Here is a 26,565-nt window from a genome sequence, read left to right on the forward strand (position 1 = left end):
AGTTTCTGATGTATTCCTAATGACTCATTAAGCAATCAGAGGGTGTGGGTTCGAACCCCACCGCTGGTATCTTTTCGTCGACTGCCATCATTCAATAGATTACTGCAGTCGCACACTGCGACACGTTCGGCCTCCGAATAGAAGAAAACGTGATATATACCTGAGAATACTGTACGGGCAGACGACATCCTCCATTTGACTTGCTGGTTGGCCGTGATACAACGCATGTATTGACACAAAATTGTCAAGCACAGTGTATTACACATGTTTCGACACATCGTCGTATCACCACCACCATCCAACTCGGCCTCTCAAATCACCCTATGTCCGTGTAATTCAATGCGGCGTTTCTTTCCCAGACATCAATGAGTGTGACCAGCTGATCTCACCCTGCAAGTTCAAGTGTCACAATACGGAGGGCAGTTACTTCTGCTCTTGCGAACCTGGCTTCACACTGGCTCCAGACGGAATCAGCTGTAAAGGTACGCGCTTCATTTACCTGCCAGAATTTTCCTCCTCAACTCATAAACAATTAGAGGTAAAAAATGTTCTGCCGATCTGAATGGCCTTACAGATATCGACGAGTGCGTAACAAGCAGCAACAAATGTGAACACGTGTGCACCAACACGCCGGGAAGCTACCGCTGCACGTGCAAAGATGGATACGCCATGAAAGGAACACAGTGTACTGGTGAGCGTCGTTTGTGCATCGCATCCGAAGCGTCACACGTTGATACGTAGTCGTGGAGTCGCTTACGGTTAACGTATCCTCTACTCAAGCAATTACATTCCTGGATCATGCGTTTTGTGTTATTTCCACCTATCATAAATATATGAGAGGGACTGTATAGAACGAGGTGTCAGGAGCAGAACCGGTCTCATTGCATTGCATTGCATTGCATTGCATTGCATTGCATTGTATTGTATTGTATTGTATTACCTTGCACGAGATTCTATCACTGCTATCTCTGCTCCACTTGAGAACATCGTGCGGAACCATGCACCAATTCCATTTACATCTGAACAGACTACATCCGTACATGAGGATATACAAACTCTGACATCGTTGTAAGCGGAATCCGCTAGAAAGCTGTGCATTGATGTAATACTGTATTATTAAAGCAACAATTGACGCACGTGCTAGACAGTCTGGCAAAACGAGATTCAGAAGAAGACTAGACGGTTATTATAAAAATTGAACTAAAGGGGTTGGCACATATTCATTTGGAGGAGACAACGGTTTAGACACGGACGTTTCTCTGTATACGTGTTTGTTTGTCCGTGTCAAAACCGTTGTCGCCTCCAATTGGATGGTTATTATAAAATTTGGGTGGAAGGGGTAGAGCCTTTGGGAGGCACGGTGGAGGTCCCAGCCAGACTTTGTGAGGGGTACAAGAGTGAATCTAACAAGGTATAGGTCATAGCTTTAACAAAAACGGGTGAATCATATGATTAGAATAATACTCCGTTGGGATACCGAAACGTGCCGACGCATCACTGTAGTCCTAAACACGAAAAAGGGAGTTCCATCGCACTTCCGTTCCCCTTCGGGATCTCTGTTTGGGAATATCCCTGGAGGCTACCGTATAGCAAGTACACGATACAAGCAATGCATTGCCTGCAGATGTCAACGAATGTCAGGAGCAACCCCATCTGTGCGCGCCACGTGGATCGTGCGCGAACACTCCCGGGAGCTACCGCTGCAGCTGCCCCCGAGGGTTCATCACAGATCCGGACGGACAGGGATGCAAAGGTACATTTCATCCGTACAAGAGACATTCCGCCAACATAGTTCTCATTGTGTATTTTTAATGTCTCCAGATGCCGACGAATGCTCAGACCCGTCCAAGTGCCAACACGGCTGTACTAATGTCGCTGGATCCTACCGATGCACCTGCCCCGGTGGTTACAAGCAACACCCATACAGGAATCAATGCATTGGTTAGCCAGTGGTTCTCAACCTTTTATGCGCCTCTTTTAGCCCCCATGACTCCAAAGCAATACACGCATAAGGCTTGACGTATTATATTACTTCTTCCGAGTTTCCTGCGGAAGTATAAGCCTCTACCCGAGAAACGTCATCATGACGTTGGTAGACAGACTGAAACCGAAACAGATCGGAAGGGGGATAGCTAGTACTTGCTCGCTGCCTCCTATTGAAAGAAAAGTAGGACTGAAGGTCGCGTCCCTTTCAGGGACCATCCTGATCCCTTCAAGACCGTGGTCTTCGGGCGCGACCTTGTTCTTCCTAAAGCTTCGAGCACAGTTCAACTCTACCAAACTTGTGGCGCTGTCGAACACTATGACGTCATTTGTTTACAAACAGGGAGAGGTCTATTGTTTGTGGCGAGCGACCTTCCCGCTAGATAGCCCTTCCATGTACCCACCCAGGAGCCATCATGACATACCGTCGTGGCATTCCCGGCGAGGAAGATGTCCTGTGAATAGACCTCTACCCGAGAAACGTCACCATGACGTTGGTAGACGGACCGAAACCGAAACAAATCGCAAGGGGAGGGCTGGGTTCCACGAATGGGGTCGCGTCCCTTTCGGGGACCATCGTAATCTCCTCAAGACCGTGGCTTTCGGGCGCGACCTTGTTCGCCCCCTAGCTTCGAGCATGGTTCATGTCTACCAAATGTTGGTGCTGTCGAACACTATGACGTCATTTGTTTACAAACAGGGAGAGGTCTATTATACAGGGTGTTTATTTTTATACCCTTTACAGAATTCTAATAAAAATCTATGACAACCGCATAAATGTCGTTTTATCAACTTATCGTTTTTGCAGTTGAGTTATACTGCCGGGCGGACATCTTCTCCAAGAAATTATGCAGTTGTCCCCGAATTTTGATATGCAAATGAGCTGAAACCGAAAAAGCGTGCCTGAAGAGCCCATCACTCTCGCCGACGGAGTCTTATCTGGGCCGGAAAGCGGTTTTATCTGGCCAGCTGAGCGGCACCTACACCAATCATCTCCTTATCCTCAATCATCCCCCACCGACTATCCTTGCGTTTGCTGACCAAGAGCGAGGGAGGCTCCGCCTCCTGGATGCCGGCCAATAAGAGGACGCGGAGGGCAGGCACTTCTTAAGCCTCTCGCTCCAAGTCACGTGGCTCTCTGACGTGAAAGGAGCGCTGTGTTCCCCGCGTTCCTGGTCGCCGAGGTTTCGGTGTCGGCTCATTTGCATATCAAAATTCCGGGATTAATATTTTAACGCACGTGCGTGTTTCGAGATTTTTAAAATGTGGAATGTCTTTCTAACGAGGATACTCTCTCATTCTGCTATACCGCTTTTGCCCGAAATCTCCTGCTTAAAGAGTTCATTAATTAATTTTAGTTAGTTCGCCATCTCGTAGTTGCATACTTTCTTCGAGAGGATGTCTGCCTGACCTTGGAAACTCAACAACAAAAACGACATCTACGCTGCCCTCAGAGCCTTTTTATAAAAACAAATCTGCAAATTATAAAAATAAACACCCTGTATAATACACAGAGCGCGCGCAACGACCGATTTGCGGCGAATGTTACGTAGTGCACTCTTAGAAGGAAAAAAAATTCATTAAAATTTTTATTCTTTTTTTTTGGGGGGGGGGGCGCTAAATGTACTGCCACAAATTTATCCCTTTCGGGAGTAAATGCATGGGACTGAAGGAATGTCACAGAGTGGAGACTGCATTTCACGGTAGTCCTTGGTACACAATTCGTGTGCGTTAATGAAAATACGTCAAATTAAGCCGTCAACAGTGATATGTCGGGTGATATAAAATATTGCGACGTGAATAGGGCGCAATTCGGCAAGAAAGAACCGCTATTTCTTACTCTGTGTGGGTGGAAAATTGACAAGTTAGTTAAGTTATATAGCCGTATTCCATCAAATTCACGACGAGCACATATTTACGTAGACTGTTGCATTAACGAGACCACTTGCTAAGTTCTAGTGACTATTTTCAGTCCTGGAGAGTAAATTTCGGGATCAGGGGACTAAAATCAAGCAGTCTTGCGCTGCTTTTTGGCCACCTCCACGCATTTGTCTTGGATATTATACGTATATGAATAAATGAGATATGAAAATGGGGAGTAATTACAAGCAAAGGGACTAAATGCTGCAATTATTTCCCGTTTCACTTCTCTTTTTCTGAGAGTTATGTCATCCTCCCCCCCCCCCCCCCCACCCCGATATTCTCGAATCCCTTCCCCAGGGGCAATTCCCCGCCGGTTCAGAACCCCCTGGGTTTGTTTAGCTCCAATCGTAACGTTGTAATGTAACCCGCAAAATGTAACCAAATAACGGGTGTAATTATACGTACGTTCTTATAATGAGAGGTTGGTGTAGCCTGCTACGATTCCGAAACCCTCAGCATTCGATTCGTCTTATTTGTACTATAGCGAAAAAGATAAGTATTTAAAGAGATTGAAACATTCCAATATTTCGTTTTTCTAAAAAAAAACAAAAGAAAACAAGCTTTCGGACGGAGCCCGCCCTTCATCAGGTATGATACCATTTAACACTTGGTACAGATATTTATACTGATGTACATCAGAGAAAGGGGGAAATGAATGGGGTGAGGAGGAAATACATAATTAATTTCAATTAGGATTATCTTATTTGCGCGAGACGACTACCAACACCATGCATTATACAGAGGGGCTCAAGAGCGCTTTCTGTTTGTTTTGCAGACGACAACGAATGCCTGTCAAGGCCATGTGGTTCAGCATTGTGTCACAACACATTAGGAGGCTTTCACTGCACATGCCCGACAGGATTTACGTACGACGACGAGTTGCAAGCTTGTATTGGTACGATCCCATGGGGACTTGTGCTTTGAAGTGCCTTTACGGAGGGTGCCTAATGACGTGGAAAATTATTCCAGATTCAAGCACAGATGCCTGCGACAGCAGCCCGTGTATCTATGGATGCACAGTTTCTGGAAGTGGTCAGTTTCAATGCAAGTGCCCAGAGAACTATCGCCCTTACAGGCAGGGGTATGCCACTGCGACATATTTTTATTAAACCAAGTAGACTGTGATACCTTGCAAATATGGTCGAGTCCGTTTATTACGATCTTCGATATAACGATGACACCGATATTATGATCAAATTGCTGGTTCCCGTCAGCTCACCCATTGAAGTACACGTAAACAAGGCATCGATGTCGATGACGATCGTCGTGAATGCGTTTGTTCGCGTGTAGCGATCAGAATTCTCCCGACGGCCGGTAAAACGCGTGAAAATGGGGAAGCAAGGTTCGATATATATATATATATATTTTTTCATTCAAAACCAATTCAGGAGGCATTTTCAAAACCCTTAGCCTCCATGAGCAAAAAGGTGAGAACGCGGTGCGTTTATTGTCGCATAAAGCCGGAAACGCGTAGGAAGTTTTGTCAACGTCAAAACCTCGCATGCACGCCATGGCCTTGCAATGCACGCGCAGCGAAGAAACGCCTGCGAGTAGACCACCCGAAACGCATGGGGCGCGTACAAAGCGAGTGACGCACACCAATGTTGCCATATTCGTCGTCCACAAGCGTTTGTTGGAATGTTTTGGATCCTGTTGTTTTCCACAGTTTCTGTGTTCACTCGATCCAGATATCGAAAGAAAATTCGTGTGGTGGATATCGTCCCAAAAATGTGTGCCGGCTACTCACACGCAACTTTGTCTGCCACACGGCGGCCATCACTCTGCCCGATGGACAGTGCAGTTCGATAGTGAGAATGATGATGACGAGCAACGGACGAAGTCGTCTATCTCAAAAGGTGCAGAGCCTCACGTGACATAGTCGGTTATGTTGTCCTCAACAAACGTGCATGTTCAGTTCAGCGGCGTTCTACTTCGTTGAAGTGATCCCGAACTGAGATATCGCGAAAGTTCATGTATAACGATACTCTGATATAACGATCGGATTTCGCATTCCCGTCAATATCGTTATAAACGGGCTCGACCGATTTTTTTTTTTTCATAAATGATAGCTTTCAAAAAGGCGAGAAAGCCTTGTTCCTTGTGGATAGAGACTCTAGTGTATTTAGGCTTTATGGGAGGTTGTGTACTAGCTTTGGCGTGTCCTGTTCAGCGTGTGAAATGGACCGTTCCACAATGTCCACAAATGAGTCAGATGCTGCTGTAGAAAACCACTTTTGTTTAACATTGTGCGCCTCCCACAAGTTCAAATTGGTCGTGAAGAATTCCTTCCTCGCATCCTGCGTCTCATTTCTGTGCAGTAGTATTCGTTCATGTGGTTCTGCTTACACAGCACCAGGGGTATCCTTTGGCCCTATACATATACTCTCAACTCCTTCAACATACATTACCATCTCATCCGCCTAGACTAACCTGTATGAGGAATTGCTTGTTTTCGATGTACCTAAAAGATACACATACTGACTATAGCCACTGCCTGTCAACGATTTCCCATTCCATCATCCCAAATGGCGAACTTGGAGAGAATGGACTCATTCCCAACCTTCAACTTGGTTCCTATTCACCCACCGACAAGGACAACATCATATCGACCGAAGGATGTTACACGTGCAAGCTGAACGGTGGATCCCCGAGGTCGGCGTCTCTTCGCCACAGAAGAACACCACGTGTGAAGAGTGGAGGCCGAACTTCCGTTCCAGTCAGGAGGCTTCAAAGGAGGCTATCGCACCCAAATGTAAACATTTGTTTGCGATCCTTGCGTCAAGAGTCAATAACGTCGCTCCACATATTTTCAGACATCACGACACAAGCATCGTCACGCTAGGTCGCGTATGGACGCAATAAAAATTCATCTGCCACTGAAAAAAGCCTTCCCTGGAGTACCCATTTTGGAGGTGCTGCCCGCTATCAACTACTTAAAGAATGACACAAACTACAGGGTACTCCACGGTGCCGATCGAACATTCTTCGAAGCTATTCCCAGGTATGCAGTTTTCCGGTCCTAACAATAAGTCTCGTCCTAAGCCTCAAACCAGAGTCCTTTGTCTTTGAATTTGGTTGCCATATCACATAGATATGAACAAGCCGCTGTGAGTGTGATCATATGCAACCAAAAAAAGACTGCACATGGGCTCGTTTTGTCATGCGTTCCTAGGGCTTACGTGGTTTGTGTCTTCACACTGGTTGGAGAGTAATTGTTTGGAGGCTGCAACATACAAAGGGACAAACACAACACGACGACTGCCATATTTCAACTGTTCACACTTGTCTTTGCCAAATGGCAAGCATGCAGTCAAGTACATGCCCTGCATACTCATGGAAGAAAAGTCGTGCCTGGCCCTGCCCAGTCATATCCTAATGCACAAACTTAATGAATGCCAAACTTATATTTCCAGTCCAACTTGGTTTTCAACCAACCAAGTGTTTTCTGTGTGTGATGATTTTTGACAGTGATGTCAGAAGTGAGGGAATGAAGGTGCCCCCAGGGACAGCTTTTTTCGAAAACACCAACATCGTGGAAAACTGAATCATACTTGTGAATTTTGCTTGTTTATACTAATAACTTACTTTTTTCTCAGTCCAGAGCACAGTAAACCCTGGCATCACCAGAATGCTGAAATGCCAAATGAAATACGAATAATGCGCAATTTTTTTTATTAGCAATACTAAGAGATTGTCATAAACATTTCATGCCGTTTATTGACAGTGACCATGAAAAACAACGGGCGATGTTCCAACAACTTTGTTGCACGGTTTATAACACTAAAAAGTAAATGACATGCTATAAACAAGGATACTGGTAAATGAAATCAATGTCATTTTTTTAACTATTCATGCATAAGCGGCTTTAAAAAAAGGATGCACAGTTCCCTGAAGGACAAGTCTTACATTGCAAAGTACCATGACAAATTCCACACGGAAAAAAATAACCCCCGAGACTAGGGAGACGACAAAAAATGGACACACACAGACAGGACGGTAGCCAGAAAAATATTTTTTTCTTGGGGAGTTCTATGGGGACCTTACATAGGGGAGATGGATTTATCCCTTGTTTCCCTCTTCCAAATGCATGATTTCTACCCCCACCCCTGCACACAGAAAAAGAGACTTTGTCGGTGTGTGTCCATTTCCTCATGTATTCTAGTCACCAGCTCGCTTGCTTCCTAGCCAATCTTTCAGTATATAAATTCCAATTTGTACGTTACCAGCTTCCACTTTCGTATTGACAATTGAGCTCTAATATTGATATCTAAAAATTACATAATTAATTTTGATTTTCATTATCTCGTGTTACCAGAAGTTATCTTATGCCTTGCCTCGACTTGCTATGCCTTGAGGGTGTTAATAAAATAAATATAATATGTTACGGGTATGTTACCAGGAGCACAGCAACAATTATTGGAGCATCACGTGTGTCAATGACGCTAGTACAAAAATAACCACAAACACAACAAGAACTCGTCTCTGACCTGTACACACATGTTTTTACAGTGACGATGGAATTATCCTGCGACTCGCCCGGCAGCTCCGAGAGACTCGCACTTACAAGGTGTACGTCGGGAGTCGCACACCCTCTGTTGGAGAATCCGCGCACCATGTGGCACCCTTTCGACTCAGACTTGAAGTTGTCGTCACTTGAGGTCACATCAAAACACCATCATGGGGATCAGCCTTAGTTTTGGTTTTGTGCTGCCATGGGGGGGACTTAGAGCTCACACTTTGTCACGCATTCTGTTCCTCTGGGGGGGGTATTTTTGTACAGGTGTCGATGCACCACCAGTTTTCGGTCGTTTTTGTTCTGGGAGGGAAAAAAAAAAGAAAAACTGAGGCATTTATTTTCTATTATTCATACTGAAGTTGTATAATGTTAATATTGCAAATAAAACGCAATTATTCACCAAGACGAAATCCGTGCAATTTTTTGGATGACCACAGCTTGACAGTAAGAAATGTACGCAAACACGGGTCACTCCTCACTCACGCTACCATACCAACGCATAGAAAAACTGCCTTTTGTGTGAAGTACTCGTATTTTTTGTGCCTGGTGTATCATAATTAGAACCTGAAGTTTTGGGGTTTATGTAGCTCGATTCTTCCCCAAATTTGCACCCTGAATTGAAGGTTGACTCTTTAGGGTGAAGCCCGACTTTTACCTGGCAAATTGCCCTCACCGAGAGGTCTGTAGCAACGCACGCTAACTTGTGTGGCAGCAAACGCAGTTACATCACCATTTGTACCGAATTAGTTCAGTTAGTTTGAGTAACTGAGCCCGAGTTCGCCTCAAATTTAGTGCACTGAAAGTTTTTTACACCCGAATTTAGAGCACATGTTTGTTTACCCGATTTTACTCCCCGAATTTATTTTAAAAAATATTTCCCAAAAAACTTAAGGCTTTAATCCTAATGGCATGACAGGTGCACCAAAGAGATGGTGAAACAGAAGAACAGCAGGAGAACATAAAAGTGCTGCAGCAAAGATGATGACAGACAGACGTTGACACCGGACGATAGCTCCTACGTCTGTCTGTCCTCATCTTTTGTCTGGTGCTTTTACGTTCATCATGGAAACGCAAACAGCCCCAAGATTCGCTCTTCTGAGACGAAACAGGTTCAACGGATATCTGGAGTGGCATATCTGCCAACGCAGCACTCTTGATCACAACAATACCTCTGTGCAATCAGGCGATGTCCGACATGTTAGCACAAAGAGTTAAAATAACTGTACAGGCATCCTTTCTGGTTGTTGTAATCATGAATTGTGCACATCATCTGGCTCCACAATAACTACACTCCCATGGGTGTAGAGAGAGGAGAGGGGGGTTAATGGGGTGGGCTGTGACATAGGCTCCAAAGTCACTTATGAAAACAGTAGACGCTGTATTTATGGGTCATAATTTTCCTTGGCTGTCAAAACACGAACCTACGTACACCCGCACGGTCTTCAGCGTCAGTCTCCAGGAAAAAAGAGGTGAGAGGGTTCCTTTGGAAACAATCCTGGGAACGCCCTTGTACACTGCTCGTGTTTCTTTTGTTTGTTCTTTTTGTATACATTTTATTTTATGCTGTTTTAGAGTATTTTACAGTGATTACAGTCATTTCTTTTCCATTCTGGCCCATTAAGCAGCCCCCTTTGCATTTCCGTGCTACTTTATGACACATAGCGCCCCGAATTATGCTAACTGTAACCCCTGTCTGTGGCGAGCGAGTGACATATGAAGAAACTCATATTTCATGACCACACAGCCATGAGCTACAAGGTTTGTGCCTAACTACACATAGAGTCAATAACACCAAACATGCAAAATCATTTTGCTATAAGGTTCCGAAACATATGTTACCTCCTCATACTTTGTAGTGTCCCATTAGCAGTTCGAATTGGACTCATCTTCATTGTCGGATCTGGAACATGGAACAAACAGACAAAATCACTGCATAGACCGATTTGTATACAGTTTAGTACAATGGACACCAGTGTAAAAAAGTAATGTTCGCGTGGTACAGTTATGAGTACGCCTTGTACAGTTGAGTTGTATGTGCAACGGAAATCCCACTTAGATGCAACGTGCGGCCTGTAGGTTGACCAAACCAATGTCAGTCTGTAGGGGAGAGTGTAGTATACACATGTACAGGAGTGGGGACAAATCACAAAGGTAACTAACAGACACACATGCGATAAAGAAATAGTGCTGTGGGAATGAAACGAGCACGTAAGTGTGATTTCCGATGCAAAAGTCGTCGAGCGTGTACAAAGCCTTCCTGCTCTTGTACCATTATCATTCCTTCATTATACAAGCTTCCTCAAGTCTCCATTTTCGCAGATAAATACAGGGTGTATGCTATAAAAGGTCAGTGACATTTTTGCGCGTGACACGATATCTATTTGATTGACGGACTTCTGCTGCCATACAGTGAATCACTTATGCCAGAGAAACCTACGAAAAAATTGTGGTTATCATTCACTGCGTAATAAAATAAACACGGCCACGGAAACTTTCGTCTTCATGTGGTTCCTATGCGCAATACTGATGGATGAAGGTGGAAGTTTGCATGGTCATATTTATTTTGTTAGACAGTCCTAGGTAACCACAATCGTTTCGTAGGTTCCTCTAGCATAAATTATTCACTTTGAGGCAGAGGAAGTCTTTTCGTGATAGAGGTATAGCATCAAGAAGGTATCACTTCTTGCACGAAAATGTGACTGACCTTTTATAGCATACACCCTGTACAAATAACACACACAGAGTCATTGATCAGCAAACTAATGAGAAAATGCTTCCTGTAGTGGAAACCTACTTACTGAAGAACCAGGTCTTCTTTAGTCCCACATTTGCCGCAGATTTTGAGCTCTCTCACGCAGTTATCGCAGGTAATGTGATATGCTCGTTTCACTGTTTTTCCTTCGCATTTAACGCTGAAATTAATTGTACGTCTCAAACTATGAAGCCGAAAAGCACCCAAAAACATAATGTGGTTGTGAACATGGATTTGTTTTCGACTATCTTACCATTTTCGAGGCACCGTAAGTGGCTTGTACTTTTTGTACTTGATTTTCCATTCAATCTTCTCCTTACAGCGAACACAGACATTGACTATTTTGAGCGCGATTATCTTCTTCGTTTGCCCACTCGTGTCATGTAGCGTGTTCTTGAAAGCTCTTTCGTTCTGGTGTTTCTGCGGTCGACTCCGCTTGACGTTTCCAAGCTGAACGCTCATAACGTACCTAAAATGACACCGAAGATTACGTTCTGCTTCTCATCGGCATGCGTCGTCTGCAAATTTTGTTAGGCCTAGGCCTACTCGTGCTATTTGTTATCTTCTGTTTCTTTCGAAGGTTAACAATGTGCTCAACAATATTTCTTACATAGTTTGAATTCATTTTGGTTATTGTTAATTAACAAAACTAGAAAGGTATGCAACAGTGAGTCTAAGCAGAACTTACGATCCCACTGTACGCTTCTTACCTTTTTTCAAAATATGGTCACGTGATGTATGCTCCGAGGTGCAGGTTAGTGCAACAAAAAAGTAAAGCTTCAGAAGTTAGTTAGTTAACGTGGCATACTCCAAATAATAATAAAAAATAACTGAGTTGTCTTTGCGTGCGCTCGGCACGTTTTGTGACGAAAAGAAGCCGCGTCTGCAGCCCTGCTCTCGCTCTGACGTCATTTTTCAATGGTGGGAGGACGTCGAACTGTCATTTTCTCGAGATTCAGTTTCTTATTTTTGTTTATAATCGATTGTGGTCTATACTTGGAAGTAATCAGCTCGGCGAGTCCGACACGTCAGCTCCGCGGTGACATGCCACTAGTGGACCTTACATAACAACCGCGATAACCCCCTGTGCCTCCTTTCATTTCTTTTTTTGTTTTTCGATGCCGAGAGAAATGAACGGGCTCTCCTTCAGTGAACTATGTTGCCTGTTTTGTTGTCCCCCGTTCCCAGCGCGCATCGCCGCCAAATTGGCTTTCCTGCCACCGGAACCGACGTATTCTTTCGTCCCGGACGAAACTGGCACCAAGTTCACCCTGAACCTCACGGAGCGGGCCGAGTGGCAGTACTCGCAACGGGAGCTCGAAGCCATCGAGGTTTTCTACTCGCGGACCTCGAGGGGAAACCGACTTGCGTGTATGTTCGTCAGATGTTCACCCAATGCGCGGTTTACCGTGCTCTTCAGCCACGGCAACGCGATAGACTTGGGTCAGATGAGCAGCTTCTACCTAGGGCTCGGCTCGAGGATCAACTGCAACATCTTCAGTTACGATTACTCCGGCTACGGCGTGAGTACGGGCAAGCCCTCAGAAAAGAACCTGTACGCAGACATCGATGCAGCCTGGCAAGCCCTGCGTACGCGATATGGAATCAGCCCAGAGAATATCATATTGTACGGACAGAGTATAGGCACTGTACCGACGGTTGATTTAGCCTCGAGGTACGAAGTTGGAGCTGTGATTCTACATTCCCCGCTTATGTCGGGGATGCGTGTGGCCTTTCCTAATACCAAGCGGACTTGGTTCTTTGATGCCTTTCCTAGGTGAGTTTTCTCGGCTACATTTACATTTTACATGTGCTGCTTCAATCCATGGCGGTTGATCGCTTCGTGTTCCGGCCGATGCATGTAAACAATGTTACCTTAAATAACTCTAGCCATCCACCGCACGGTCTCGTATGTGGTTTTTGTAACCCAACTAGCTTCATCGTGGGTTTGACGTGCCGCTTCTTGCAAGAGAGTCCATGCAGGATACTACGGTGCATGGTATACAAGGTTTTATGTTACTAATGCTTCAATTCACGACGCTTCAGTAGTAGTACCGTGTGTAATGAATAAGTTTTCCAGTAGATGAAACAAATGAAAATACCACGGGCAGGTTCTTCATTTCAAATCGGAAAACGTCAAATTTCGAGTGCCTACGCTGTAAAGGGATTTTGCTGGTTTACAAGAGGGGTGGAAGTTATGAAGCCTCGTTTTTGCCAGATTCAGTTTTGGTCCGTTTCATTTTCTTCTTGAATGTATGATGAAACACTGTGAAGAACCTTTACACACATGCCAAAAGCTGGCACTCGGCGCTTTGTAAAAGCCGGGCGCGGTACACAGACCAGCCAAGAGGACAATGAAACTTGAGCAGATTCGCATAATCGCGCCAGCCGCTGGCGTTGTCGTTAAGCCTATCACCTGGCCCTGAAAGGGATTTGCTTCTTCCCTTTTTTTTTTCGTTTAATCCAGTGCAGATCCGGTTAGCGAAAACAAGATCAACGTCAACAGCGTCTTTCCGCGGCACAACCTTATCTGCTACGCGTGATTTGCGTGCCTGATGCAATGTATGCCGACTGCCTTCATATCGCACTGCTGGTTTCTTCTTGAAATCGCGCCGACTGATGTAAAGTTTGCGCTTTCCTGAAGGTGACTTTGCATCCGAAGTGTTTACGGATAACGTGAGCGCACGAGAGGCGATCAGACAAAGAAACAGAGTTACGGAAGTTTGGCGGCCATCCGGTTTCACTCATCTTTTGTTTTGGCTTTGATTCCGGAATGGGTGGTGACTCACAAGGGAGAAACCAGATTTCCTGACCTTATTCACTTTGTTCCGTCCGCCGGAAGAAAAATATAGAGACGATGGGTGGCGTTAAACTAGATCGATAGCATTGAATGAGTTGTTCAGTGGTAGATACTGCTCTTTCTTCTGTGTTTTCTGAAGAAGCATGCAAGATGAGGCATGACACAATAGCTTGTCTCCTTACTAGAGAATACCTCTTTGCTTTGCATGCGGCTCAAATAAAGGGAAAGGGTTTTTCATTTTTATTTTAGTAATAATTTTTAGTGCTCCAGAAAAGCCACATCCCTGAACCAAATTCAATCATCTGCTTAATAATGCATAGCTTAGCATAATCTGTCAGTTTCGATTGCTGCTGTTGGCTCCAAACAGAGCACACTACCACCTATATGCCACTTCGAGGACATAAGTGCATTGTAATGCCTTTCATGTCAATGATTCAGTGCCACATACAAAATGTTCACTGCACCTTTGAATTTGTGACAAAAGCTGTCCTTCCTGCACAGTATCGACAAAATCCCCAAGGTGTCCTCCCCTGTGCTGGTCATACACGGCACAGAGGATGAGGTGATCGACTTCTCGCACGGATTGGCCATCTACGAGCGATGCCCGAGAGCCGTTGAGCCCTTGTGGGTTGAGGGAGCCGGACATAATGACGTGGAACTCTACAGCCAGTACCTGGAGCGTCTCAAGCAGTTTGTCTCGGTCGAACTCACAAACTGACCCTCGCCTTGCTCCCCAGAGGAGCCCAGCCTCCCTGTCTGAGGGGGAGGCACTCTCATCCGCTGTACAAAACGGTAGATGACTCATCTACATCAGGGATGTGCGCGCACTACTCATCGTCTGTGGTGTGGACAGTTGCCGGTGATATTTACAAATGTGGTCACCGACATTGCCAGAAATTTGGGTTGCCACGTTGACATTCCGCTGTGAGGGCCAACATCTGTGATGTGAAACGCCGTCTACAAGCGTAGATGATTGACCCGTCATGGCCATCTACGTTGCCGCTCTTCGGCTGAGACATCGTGTGGTGCCACACAGTGCAACGGGTGGATGGTAACAGCCTTTGTTATCCGTGCGTCTGCAACAAAATCCACTGATGCAACAATCATCGTAGCTGTATGCGGACCATAGTGATCAACAGTCAGTGTTACTCGCGAGCACAGCATCAAGATATTCAGCAGGAGTGAGCGGTAGTGTTTGTCACTCCAGGCGTAGAGGGCCTTTTCGAACAAATGGACAGCATGACGTGAGAATGGCCAAACATTTTTGAGTTTTTCCAGAGGAAATATAGCTCTTTATATAAAAGCTCTTTGGTCACGTGCATGGTGATATAACGCATTAATGAGTGCCGCGAGGGTGAGTCAGATTGATGAGAGGTTTTGACGAACGTATTGCAACGAGCAGGAAATGCTGCAACAAAATGATCTGGAGGTTTAATTGCATTCCAAGATCAGCTACAGCTCACTGCTAAGCAGGCCCTGTCGCATATTTGTTGTGCAAGTACGAAGCTTCGGTCATTTTTACATACTTAAAGGCCCATTGAGTGGCTCAGTTTCTACAAATTAAGAAAGCTGCGTAACTGTGTGTGTTGAGATTATTGATGACAGAGCTGTTATGTGCTGCACAGGCACTAAAAATACTGCACAGCAACGCGGCATAACTTGCAGAAGGTCAGGTTGTTTTGCAGGAGGACACAAAATCAGCTATGGGACAGCATCCAATTTGTACATCCAAGTGAAATTTGGCATAGCAGTAGGCACTGAGTTCCAAATATCTTCGGATTGAATCCATTTCCTCACTTCTGTTCTACCTTGTGCAATTGGATTTCATACGTAAGCTTGCTTGTGATGAACTGAACTGAACCAAGGCGCCGCCTTCTAGTAGCAGGCTGCAGTCGTCGTGGCAAGAAATTCTAAGGCTTGCGGCACCATTCAAAAATAGCCACTGCAGTGTGACTTTATGTTCATTATTCATTTTCTGGCCTCATCTGACACATGATGATTAACACTAAGCAGTCAAAACTGAAACCCACTCTATCTATAGTTATCTAATGCTTCATTCTTTCGTGAAGCCTCGTGAAGCCTTTTGTGAAGTGTGCATCAACGAAACTGTGGAAAATCTACCAGTGTGGAGAATGGACAGGAAGTCCCACGGCACATGGTGTAACATTAAGATTTGCAGGCATGATACTAGAAAAGATGACTAGAAAAGTTTGATCGTCATTGTCGGATGCACATGAAAGGAAAATTGAAATTCTAATTAGCTACGGTAATTAACTTACTAGTTAAATTTCGTGTTAGGAAAATGCATGGTTCCAACCGTAGGGTCGTGGGCCAGCACAACTAATTAGGATCATTTTGTTATTTTATATGAAACAAAGTTAATTATTGCAGCGTATAAATAATCAGTTAAATCTCCTCATGTGCATCCTGCACTGACGTCCTGAAGTATACTAGCTATCTTGTGATTCATGACCTCTGCAAATCTTTAAAATTTTGCTCTGCGGTAAAACACACACTGTGGTATTTGTGTGACACTTCTCTCTGAAGATACATTTTGCAGGTCTTGCCTGCATGGAGGTTTTCTAAAGAAATGCACCTCTAAGCATTTCAGGTCGCACTATTGTTGTACACTGCAAACAAAGATGGCCTGTACATATTTGTAGAAGAAAACTTATATAGTACGCTTCTTTTTGTACATAAAGACTACTTCTGTATAATTGATGATGTGTCTGGGAACATTTAGGATCTCAAAGTGGGACAGATTGATCAGTTCGCGTAGAGGCCCGAGGATGAACTTATTTCATAACGATACTTGATGCACAGTGTGCTGTGGTTTTCGTTCCTCGTAGCGCAAGCTGCAGTATTTTCTAGCCTTTACATCAGGTTTTCTTGCATTACTTTGAGGATAAGCTCCCTATGTACTTTGGGATTGTATGCGGATTCAAAGCAGGGATGACATTTTTGAGATTTCTTAAATATGGCATCCTACACTGACTCAAGTGGTGTGCTGCATATTGAAATGATGCAGCGTAATTTTTTCATGAAAATTGGAAAGTTTAATTTCTCGTGGAATGACATATCTCTAGTTCGTACCAGAATTTTGTGTGTATAAGCCACCACTGTTGTATCCCGATTCGAAAGATACGTACACCACAAAAAGCAGATGATGCGCCAGGACATACAGATAAAATGCATGTACATCTTGCCTATGTCAAATATGCCAATATGGGCAGCTTCTTTCAATGGGGCCTGTCCAAGGCATGTCTCATTTTCTTATGATGATGATGATGATGATGAATCTGGTGGGAAAACAGTGTTGAGTGACCGGCAGTTGATATACATTACGGCTTGCTCTAACCTCTCTTCCGTGGCTTATACGCACGAAATTGCAGTATTGTACAAGAATGTTCCTTTGTGTAAGACCAGTTGTGGTGGAATTCACAACTCTCAAGACTTTTTCGCTGTTCAATTTGGGTATAGGGTCTTGTGTCTCACGTTTCTTCATTGCATCAAATCCTCTCGAGAACACACAGCCCAAACGTGGCACTTCTTCTGATTCATGTAAGACAAAGAATGCGATTCTGCATAATCCTCCCCTCTGTATTGCTCAGTTGCCAGATGCATCAGAAATGGCTTCCATCGTAGCAGGGTTTCCCCCGATGCCGTGGCCAGCAGGGGGGGTCCCGTTGGATCCGCGTGCTGGCGAACATGGTGTTGTTGAATTCAACCACTGTTAAATACACACGCTTTCCTCAGTTTCTATGTGGACTTGTGAGAAATGCATATTTTGTGTAGTGAATGTCAGTTTTTTTTTCCCCTACTGCAAATATATGTGCTCAAATGGGGCATGTTTTTTGGATGGCTGTTTGATAAGAAACCAGTGTTTGAATACTCCTTTGGTAATATATTTAATTCTGTTTTTGTACGTTGAGTGAGGCAAGGACCAAGGATTACTATTCTCTATTATGTTGTTTTCATTTCATCATCAACAAGGTAAACATGAGTGCTCCAAAGGAAAGTATGAGACACCTGTTATTCTTGCCATTAGTTTGCCATTGCTACTTTCTGTTCAAAGTCTTTTCTCATTAAACTGTGCACTGTATGTTGGTTACCTGGTATCAGTTTGTTTTAACGAACAAGACAAGTAGAAAAGGTGAGCCTAACTGGACCGCAATGGGATGACAGGATCATAAGGTCCATTATATCTTGCCAGTGTGGTTCAAATTATTTTAAGAATATAATCTTATCATCTTACCAGTTACTAGATCTGGAAGGTACTAGTTAATGAAAAACGGTGCTTACTCGTGAAAAAAATATAAAAGTTAGATAAATAGTAAGGCTGACAATGGTTGCGTAATAAGACCACTTGGATGTTCGCTCCACTGCTACGTCACGGGTCTCCAAGGTCACGTGGCACTACTCATCTAGAGGTGGGTATGCTCACGGCCGTTGAGGTGAGGGAAGTTCCCACCAAAAAAAAAGATTGAGGCGAGAAAAATTCTTAGAAAGAAACAGATGTGTAGAGAAACCTCTGCTGGCAAAAAAAGAAAGAAAATGACGTGAGAGTATTTGCCCACCCCTGCTCACGGCTAATTATTTTTGAGGACGTCTTCATAAATTAAATTGCGCAATGCAAGACAGACAGCGCTGAGATAGATAGTAAGATATATAATCGGCGGTAAATGAAAATATTTTGCAGGGCTCCTCCTGATAGAATGAAGCAAGCCGGGTTTTGAGTACCAATGGGAGAACTGTATCGACAATCGTCTGGAACAGGAAGCGTCTGGAAAAAAGACTGCGCAACCGGTCGTATGGGGTTCGATTCTGCCATCACTTTGAGCCTTATTTTTTAGCTATGACGAACGTGTGGATGCTCTCTGCCTCCGCTCAAGCTGCGATATATTTCCATTCCAAATTGCCGCCTGGCGCGTAATAGTGTTTGCAGACGATAAGAACAGCGAAGCAGCCGAACATGTGGTTGAGTGTTTCCCGATGCTTATCTGCTACGGCGCACTTTACACGTATATCAGCTCTTGCATGCTACATAATCGTGGTCGTACGTAGAACACATGAAGACTCGCTTGTTGGCCATGCGTAAGCTTCAGAAAGTTCAAGGGTCAAGCAAAAAGCCGGAGAGGCAGGAAATCGTGTCCCTATCGGTCGCGCTTATTTTTAACGATATTCAGTTGCTCTAATAGAGCAAAGTTGTAGTGATCGTGTTTGAACACGATTGAGACATTTTATTGCGATCATGCAGCGACACGCGGAAAGTTGCGGAAGCCTGTAAAGGGCACTTCACCTCATTACGAGGCATGTTACGGCGAAGAGCACTTAACCAACACCACCTAGCTCGAGAAAGCCTGCTTACTCGTCGACGTCATATAACAACTAAGAGTCAGCCAATCACGATAGAGTTTTCAACGGCGATAGCCAATCACGAACGTGCTTTCAGTGGTCGTATCCATGGAGGCGAACAACCGTCGTCTGTTGAACGAATAGCAGTTGAGTAAATAGCAGATACCACATGCTACTCGCAAGCACTCAGTTGCTTGACTAGACAATGCAAACGTTTATTGTACAAATTGTTGTAAAATTGTTTATTTCTTATTGTGTATTGTTATTTGTATTGTTTGTTTACGTTTATTGTTTCATACTACTTGCTACAGTACGCCCATACCTACACTTTCACTTCCGTTCCGTAGGAGTCCAATTAGGTGCATCCTGTCACCACTAAACTTGTGCGCGGGTACAACCTTGTATCTATTGCGTGAACTCGGAATCGTAAGAATGCAGCATAAAACCAGGATCAAACAAATCATACAATACACGGGTGTCTTGTAGTCATGAGGGAAGTGGAATTGCACTGAAACGCTTGGCCATACTCTGGGACATTCCTCAGTACTGCATTGACCCTAAGCGATGCGGGACTTTTTCCAAACTTTCCCTCGCCGGTGGCGTATTCCGGAGCAACATTCTCGCAAAAAGACGTGGCGAACCGAATGAAAAACAGCTGATCTGTAGAGTACGACGGTGCTCCGTTCAGCCTTACTTCACTAGCCACATTTTTCATTTCGCCGCGGAAGAACTCTAACGCGACGCGGACAGAAAGAACATCGAAGAGCAGTTCCGAAGCAGTTGCTTCTGCCGCGGTCTGGTCGAACGGCCGGTGAGTTTGCAGGTACTGGTTCGCCAAGCATCTTTCCGTTTCCTTTACGCTTTCAGTCTTGCCTGTATACTTGTAGAGGAACACGAAGAGAGCTCGAAGGATCCTGTACCCAGCGCGAGGAATATGAAAGAGATTAGTAATGGGATCTTTAGGTAGAAATAAGTCGAAGGACGCCGTGGGAATTTGAATGACCGCTTCGTAGATGTGGACCCAAGCGCTGAACAGGTCTGCCGTCCAGGAAATCCACACGTCTTTCGGTGACGGGTCGAAGGGTACTCTGCGTTTGCGGACAGAGTTCCTGATGTAGTAATAGTAAAAATACATGAGTGGTGACCGCGCGTTGCCCGTGTAAATTTCGTCCATATATTTCGTGCGAAAGGTGAGGTTTTTAAGGTCAGTCGGGTAGAAGAACTGCCACGAGATCCGCTGGACGCGTTCAAAAAATTCCTCAGCCGAAGGGAGCGCGATGCTCTGTCGGACATATTTCAGGAAAGCTTCCCGAAGACGATTCTGCAGGACTTCTTGAATGAAACTAGCGGAAACGCGCGTCTCTCCGACGTCCCTAGCCAACATCATCGGGACGTACGGTTCGACCTGGTTGACGAAACTCAAACACTGATCTTCTCGGCTCGGTTGCAGAGGTCGGTCCGGATCTCCACGCACAACCCATTCGGATAACTTGTCAAATCTGTCTTGGTCCGTGATAAGTGGGAAGACAGACAGCATGATACGAAATACCAGATAGTTCAATATATCTTCGTTCTTTGGTTCGAAATCTTTGAAGAGATTCAAGAGATACGTGGGAGACTTGACTAGGATCGGTGAATTCCACTCCAGGTCCGCTCCAAACAGACCACGAATCAGTGACGTCCAGTCGATGAATTCTAGTGCCGGTAACTTGGATATCTGTACAATTTTACAATAGCCTCCCAGAGAGCAATCTTCCCAAGTTTCCAGGCAGGACGCTATCTTGTTCTCAATCCCTAGCGCATCTTCGTACCTTCCCGTCGACCCTGCTAAACCTTCGAAGGCATATTTCACCGCAGAATATTCGGCATTGACGCGTTTTCTTAAGTGTGGTTGTTCCACTGTTATTATCTTACCATAGCCTTTATATGCAGCGACGTCAAACTTGAAGAAGGAGTCCAAGCCCAATTCACGGTGCACGGTGCCAATTTTATAAGATACCTCTGCCTTGCTCATATCCCGGACGGAACTGGACGTGTAGGGCCAGTTCTCCAACCCGGTTGTGTACAGCAGCGTATGTATTAGTCCCCGAAATAGAGAACCATTCCCCGTCTTACAGTACTCATACGCGAAGGACGCAGCAGGAATGATGTTTGGCTTGTTAAGGGTGTCTTTAACTTTGTCGATGTAGAAACGAACCAGTTCGTGATCAATGGACACGCGTTGTTGTAATGCGTGCAGTGGGTGCTCCTTCTTCCATTTGCCACAGACGAATTGGTACAAGTCGTTGCAGGGAGCGCCGGAAATGTCTAAACTGTGCACCATCTTCTCCGCCATGTCTCGGCAGGCCGACGAGTTGCAGAAGAAAGACTCTCCCATGGTTCCTGTATCTTCCGGCCGACTGTCGGAGGGTATGTTGTTGAACCAGGTTGAAAATGTCCGCCGGGTCTGCTTCAGGACGATGGTGTCCAGGGTGGTGTGAATAGCGACGGCAGTGCCGCACACAAGGAGCAAAGAAAAGATTATTCGGACGCAGCGTTCTCTTGGTTGGGACGGGCTAATAAAGGAGGGATCCCGCGATCCGCTCACCGATGTGGTGGGCATTGTAGGGTGGCTAGATGACGATGGTGGTGATGATGATGTTCCATGTAGTCTAGTGGAGCACGAGGATTTCAGAGTGCGCGTGATAGTTTTCTTTGTACCATTTTATATACAGGGTGTTGATCTTTATTCGTTACAGAATTTTTATTTAAAAATAAACTAGCGGAGCAAAATAGATGCCGTTTTTGCAGTTGAGTATGGCCAGGCGAACATTCTCTCGAAGACCGTATATACTTACAAGATCACTAATTACCTAAAATTCATTAATTAACTCTTTAATTATGGGATTTCGCGCAATAGCGTTGTAGCAGAACGGGAGATATTCCTGGTTGTAAGTCATTCCATGGTTACTAAAAAAAACACCTTAAACACGTACATGTCTTGAAATATCCATCGCTGAATTTCGCTATGCAAATGAGCCGAAACAAGAACTACGCACTTTCCGAGCGCAGAAATGACGCGACCTTCGCCTTATCTGGTTCGGAGAGCGGTGGTGCTAATGAAAGAGCTCGCCGTTGTCTATCTGACCAAGAGATTAGCTCCTACACCAATGAGCTCCATCGCTGTGGTCATCTCACGTGGATTGCCTGTCGCTCTTTCTGCGCTAGAAAAGTGCGTAGTTCTTGTTTCGGCTCATTTGCATAGAGAAATTCAGTTATGGATATTTCAACAGACGTGCGCGTAAAGGGTTTTTTTTAACATGGAATGGCCTTCAACGAGGAATATCTCCTGTTCTGTTATCTTCCCTTTGCGCGAAATCCCCTGATTAAAGAGTTAATTAATGAATTTTAGGTAGTTACAGACACGCTTCGCAGTCTCCTATAAGTTCCACTTGTAGCGCCACCTGGCGTCTGGGCAACGAAATATCTTTGACGCGTTCTAATAATGATCCTATATGAGCCGCTGTGTTTCCTACGAAGTTACGCTACATCCGAGTCACCTCAAGATTTCTTTATAAAATGAATGTTGACTTGTCGTATCGTTTATATAACTGGGGGTTTACGTCGCGAGACAACTGAGGTCATATCGCGTATCGCATAGTTGCAAAACATGCAACCCGTCTCAACAGGCCTCGGGACATGACGATAAATAATAGAATAACAGGGCGGTAATGGGTACATGAGGGAGGAGGATTTCTCGCACATTTCCCTCTCACAAATGAACTACCAAAGGTACGATTCCGAAGTGGGGGGGGGGGGGGAGGTTGAATCCCCGCTCTATGATTTCAAATCCCCGTTGCAAAATAAACTAGTGTAAATAAATGTTATCTGATTATAAAATGCACAGTCGCGCGCGGGAAACTGCAAACAGCGAACTTATACTAACCTGGACATACAAATACAAACACCGAACTAGGGCTGGCGTCTAGTTTTCGGCTCCGGGGGAGCAAGTGGGATGGGAGGAGGAGTGTCGTTGGGAGGAACCCGAGAGGTCTGCCTGCCTGATTAGACGGCATGTTTCTCGGGAAGGGAAAGGTGGTGGAGAGGAAGGGGTGAAGTGGAAGACCGAGCGGAATCCGCTCGGGGGGAGGATAGCTGCGTCCATGGGCCGACTTCAGGGGAACTGTGCCGGCATACGCCTATTACACATCTGAGGGAAACCCAGGAAAAACCCCAGACGGCACAGCCGGCCCGCGGATTCGAACCGCGGACCTCCCAGTCTCCAAGCGCACGCGTTACCGCTGCGCCACCGGAGCTGGTAGCAAGTGGGATATTTGCACCTTCTCCCGCATTCTTGCTACCCGAACTGTGTCTTTTGGGCGCCCCTTTAGGCGTGCTCGGGGGGGGGGGGCGGTTACCCCCCCCCTGTAGACGCCGGCCCTAGACTAACCTAGTAATAAACTATCCAATGGGCTGTTCCGTCGTGTCCGCCTTGCTAAGCCTAACGGCCGCTAAAATGTGACTTTCGTTCGATAAAACGACTTGGACAGACATCGAAAATCCGTGAATTTGGGTGGTTAAGTAGTGATATAAATCATCTCACGCAACAATCGAGCATTCTCCTTGCTTTTCCTCATTGTTTCGAGATCGGGGATTTCGTATGTAACCGGGAATATTAGGTCATCCCTACTAATTTACTCCCTGCTATTGCTTCATAACTCGCGTTATTCACTTTGCCTCATCTCTTTAACTATGTGTTGTACTGACATGAGCATTATTTTATATTGTTCGATGTAACTTTAAACATGCAAACCAAATAAACAGACGCTCAAAAGCGTCTCACCTTCTAGTCGTGGATTGTGGTTGGACTGGTTGCACCCTAGAAAGCAGAGTCCAGCTACACTGTCACACGCAGACCTGCCGTAAGACCACGTACTTAGTAAAACAAGTCACTCCCACTTCACTATGTTCAAGGAACAATGTGCGACAGCCAAACCGCCCAATTTCACGAAAGCGAAATGCCTGATTTCTGCCATTTCTGCTTTCAGTCGACTTCGTCTGCATTGAAATTCGCGCGTTTTTGGTCTGGTCGCGTAAATTTTGTCGCCGTGTACCTCAGTGTGACACAATTTTATTTTGAAAAGCAATGCAAAGATTAGTAATGTGTATTGATTCGAAAAACAACGACGTCTAGTAAAATCAGGTAAAAAAAAAAAAAGGTGAGAAGATGGCAGCACAAGTTGCACTTTTGCTTTTTGTAAATTCAACCGCGTCATTTATCATAACCACTGATCTCGATTGTAAAAGGCTGGATCGCGGATAGGGAGCGCGAGCGTGAAGAAACCGGCCGCCATCTTACGGTGCTCACAACAGTCGCCGCAGCGATCATGGCAACTTCTTGCAATTACGGTCGTACCAACCGTACTGGCAAGGTTACAGGGCCTAAATTTATACAGGTGAGTCACTCTTTATCGAGGAATAAATAGGCGTTCATTCTGTATATTTAGTTGACCATTATGAAGTGTTTTTTTGCCCAAAACGAGCACTGGATGCAGGTTGCTTGATCGCTCTTCCGACGTTCACTCGAGCACACTTGCATTTTACCCGGCGGCAAATACAGTTTGAGTGCATAATATGCTTGAAAGAACACGTTACACTACACAGGTAGTGTTGTCATCAATATATGTGCGAGCACTCGAGCGCTTTTTTGCATGCATTGCTAGCATGGTACACGGTGTTCTCTGCGGAAGCAAGTGCCACATTCATTTCTTTGAATTACCTTCGCGCACAAGTTCGGTATTACGTCATAATGAGACCACGATTGTCACCTTTTTTCATGTATTGGTATTGTTTTGTGCCTTGGTTTGATTTGTGACAAAGAATCCTACGTAACGGTGGTGTGGCGCGACTTGAATAACGCGTTTGTCTGAGCTGTATCGTCAGCTTGTTACGATAGTAATAATTTGTAGCGTGTCGTGCTATTTGAAGCAGTTTTTAAGGGTGGTCTCTCAATACAGGTTTCGTCATGAGGGCTACCCAGTGAATAATCTGTGTAGTGTGATACGGCTGGGTGTACATGTAAGTATCACGTTCCTCATCCACTGGTTTCTACTTTACAGGAAGGAACAACCTCAGTGCACGCACTGTGGTTAGCCTCTCTCAGTTTTGCATATTTTCTTACATGTTCACATCAGAAACACACCTTACACTTTAGGCTCCTTCACCCAGCAATATAATAATTATAATTCTTTTTAGAAGAGTTCCCCATATTCTTTTTAGAATAGTTTTTCATCGTTTTAATTTTTAGAAGATACAGGGATTGTAAACCATGTTTTAAACTGATGTTTTAACATTTGTCCAATGCATTTATTAAAAAACATATTCATTTTTAACTGGTTGCACCCAAACCAATGTTCTGATGTATTATTTCCTTTGTTGTCGATGCACCATAAAAATTGGAATAATCATCATCAATGCAGGTTACTTCACAGCTGCCTCGACATACTCAAGAAATGGGTGCAGAACCTGCGTAATGCCCATAAACTTTGATTACCACAGCACCTCCAAAAAGTATGTGTCACATGGAATTTTTAACATGGGATTCACAGTATATAATACCTTGTATTAACTGTTGTAGATCTAAGCCGTCTCTACAGTACACTCTCAGAAATTAAAACCGTGAGAACCGTGATAATTGTTTCAGTTAATAGGCATGCACATATATGCTATAAGAAGAAAATTATTTCTTGAGAATGCACTTCTCTGGCTACTGGTGTTGTTTACATCTACTGTTGATCACATTCATTTATCACATATTATATTCTTATATATATTATTATATTAACACATATTTGATCACATTAAATTCAAAATTCATCATATATAAGAAAATACCAGGAGGGAAGTTGCTATTCATTGCTCATTCTAACCTAAAATTGAGTGCTACAAATTTAGAGAGAGTACCTGTCCATTGTCATTCCTAAAATATATATTGTCATTGTAGCAAGGTCATAAAACAATAAATGTAGTCTTTTGTGACCTCCCTGCACGTTCATTGTATCCTGAAACGCATAAGTGCAAGAAATAACTTGAATAAACTTGATGTTGTATAAACTTGATATAAAATGTTGAATAATATAATGTATGATATAAAATGTTGAATAAACTTGAACTTGTATATTCTCTTTACTCACCATCAGTGACCTTCTTTACAAAAGCATATCGTGTTAGATTTTTTTTGTTTACGTTTCACAGACG

The 26,565-nt window shown here is 44.5% G+C and overlaps 4 protein-coding genes and 1 long non-coding RNA gene across 6 annotated transcripts in view; 3 read left to right on the top strand and 2 right to left on the bottom strand.

The window, feature by feature from the left end:
- Positions 1–8,825, top strand: part of LOC135389074 (fibrillin-2-like) — a 61,747-nt gene extending 52,922 nt beyond the window's left edge. For both annotated transcript variants that reach the window (XM_064619039.1, XM_064619040.1), the window contains 9 exons: positions 360–482; positions 575–691; positions 1,625–1,753; positions 1,822–1,941; positions 4,682–4,801; positions 4,876–4,987; positions 6,394–6,658; positions 6,720–6,907; positions 8,416–8,825. In XM_064619039.1, the coding sequence (XP_064475109.1) occupies positions 360–482; positions 575–691; positions 1,625–1,753; positions 1,822–1,941; positions 4,682–4,801; positions 4,876–4,987; positions 6,394–6,658; positions 6,720–6,907; positions 8,416–8,563 (1,322 nt within the window). In that variant the 3' untranslated portion in view covers positions 8,564–8,825. The remainder of the gene's footprint in view (positions 1–359; positions 483–574; positions 692–1,624; positions 1,754–1,821; positions 1,942–4,681; positions 4,802–4,875; positions 4,988–6,393; positions 6,659–6,719; positions 6,908–8,415) is intronic.
- Positions 8,826–10,261: 1,436 nt separating this feature from the next.
- LOC135389076 (uncharacterized protein C9orf85 homolog) lies at positions 10,262–24,174 on the bottom strand. Its single transcript, XM_064619042.1, has 4 exons — positions 24,152–24,174; positions 11,428–11,643; positions 11,221–11,334; positions 10,262–10,322 (listed from the first exon to the last, which is right to left on the bottom strand). Exons 2-4 carry the CDS (start codon positions 11,634–11,636, stop codon positions 10,286–10,288), a joined length of 360 nt encoding a protein of 119 aa, XP_064475112.1. The 5' UTR covers positions 11,637–11,643; positions 24,152–24,174; the 3' UTR covers positions 10,262–10,285.
- Positions 12,055–18,076, top strand: LOC135389075 (alpha/beta hydrolase domain-containing protein 17B-like). The gene is made up of 2 exons (XM_064619041.1): positions 12,055–12,951; positions 14,476–18,076. Exons 1-2 carry the CDS (start codon positions 12,293–12,295, stop codon positions 14,690–14,692), a joined length of 876 nt encoding a protein of 291 aa, XP_064475111.1. The 5' UTR covers positions 12,055–12,292; the 3' UTR covers positions 14,693–18,076.
- LOC135389776 (neprilysin-like) lies at positions 19,790–21,931 on the bottom strand. Its single transcript, XM_064619807.1, has one exon. It carries the CDS (start codon positions 21,929–21,931, stop codon positions 19,790–19,792), a length of 2,142 nt encoding a protein of 713 aa, XP_064475877.1.
- A 488-nt stretch (positions 24,175–24,662) lies between the features above and the next one.
- Positions 24,663–26,386, top strand: LOC135387598 (uncharacterized). The gene is made up of 3 exons (XR_010421225.1): positions 24,663–24,764; positions 25,326–25,386; positions 25,788–26,386. It is a non-coding gene; the product is annotated as an uncharacterized LOC135387598 (long non-coding RNA).
- The last annotated feature ends 179 nt before the right edge of the window (positions 26,387–26,565 follow it).

Source organism: Ornithodoros turicata, chromosome 3 (genome assembly GCF_037126465.1).
Source record: "Ornithodoros turicata isolate Travis chromosome 3, ASM3712646v1, whole genome shotgun sequence".
Classification (NCBI taxonomy): domain Eukaryota; kingdom Metazoa; phylum Arthropoda; class Arachnida; order Ixodida; family Argasidae; genus Ornithodoros; species Ornithodoros turicata.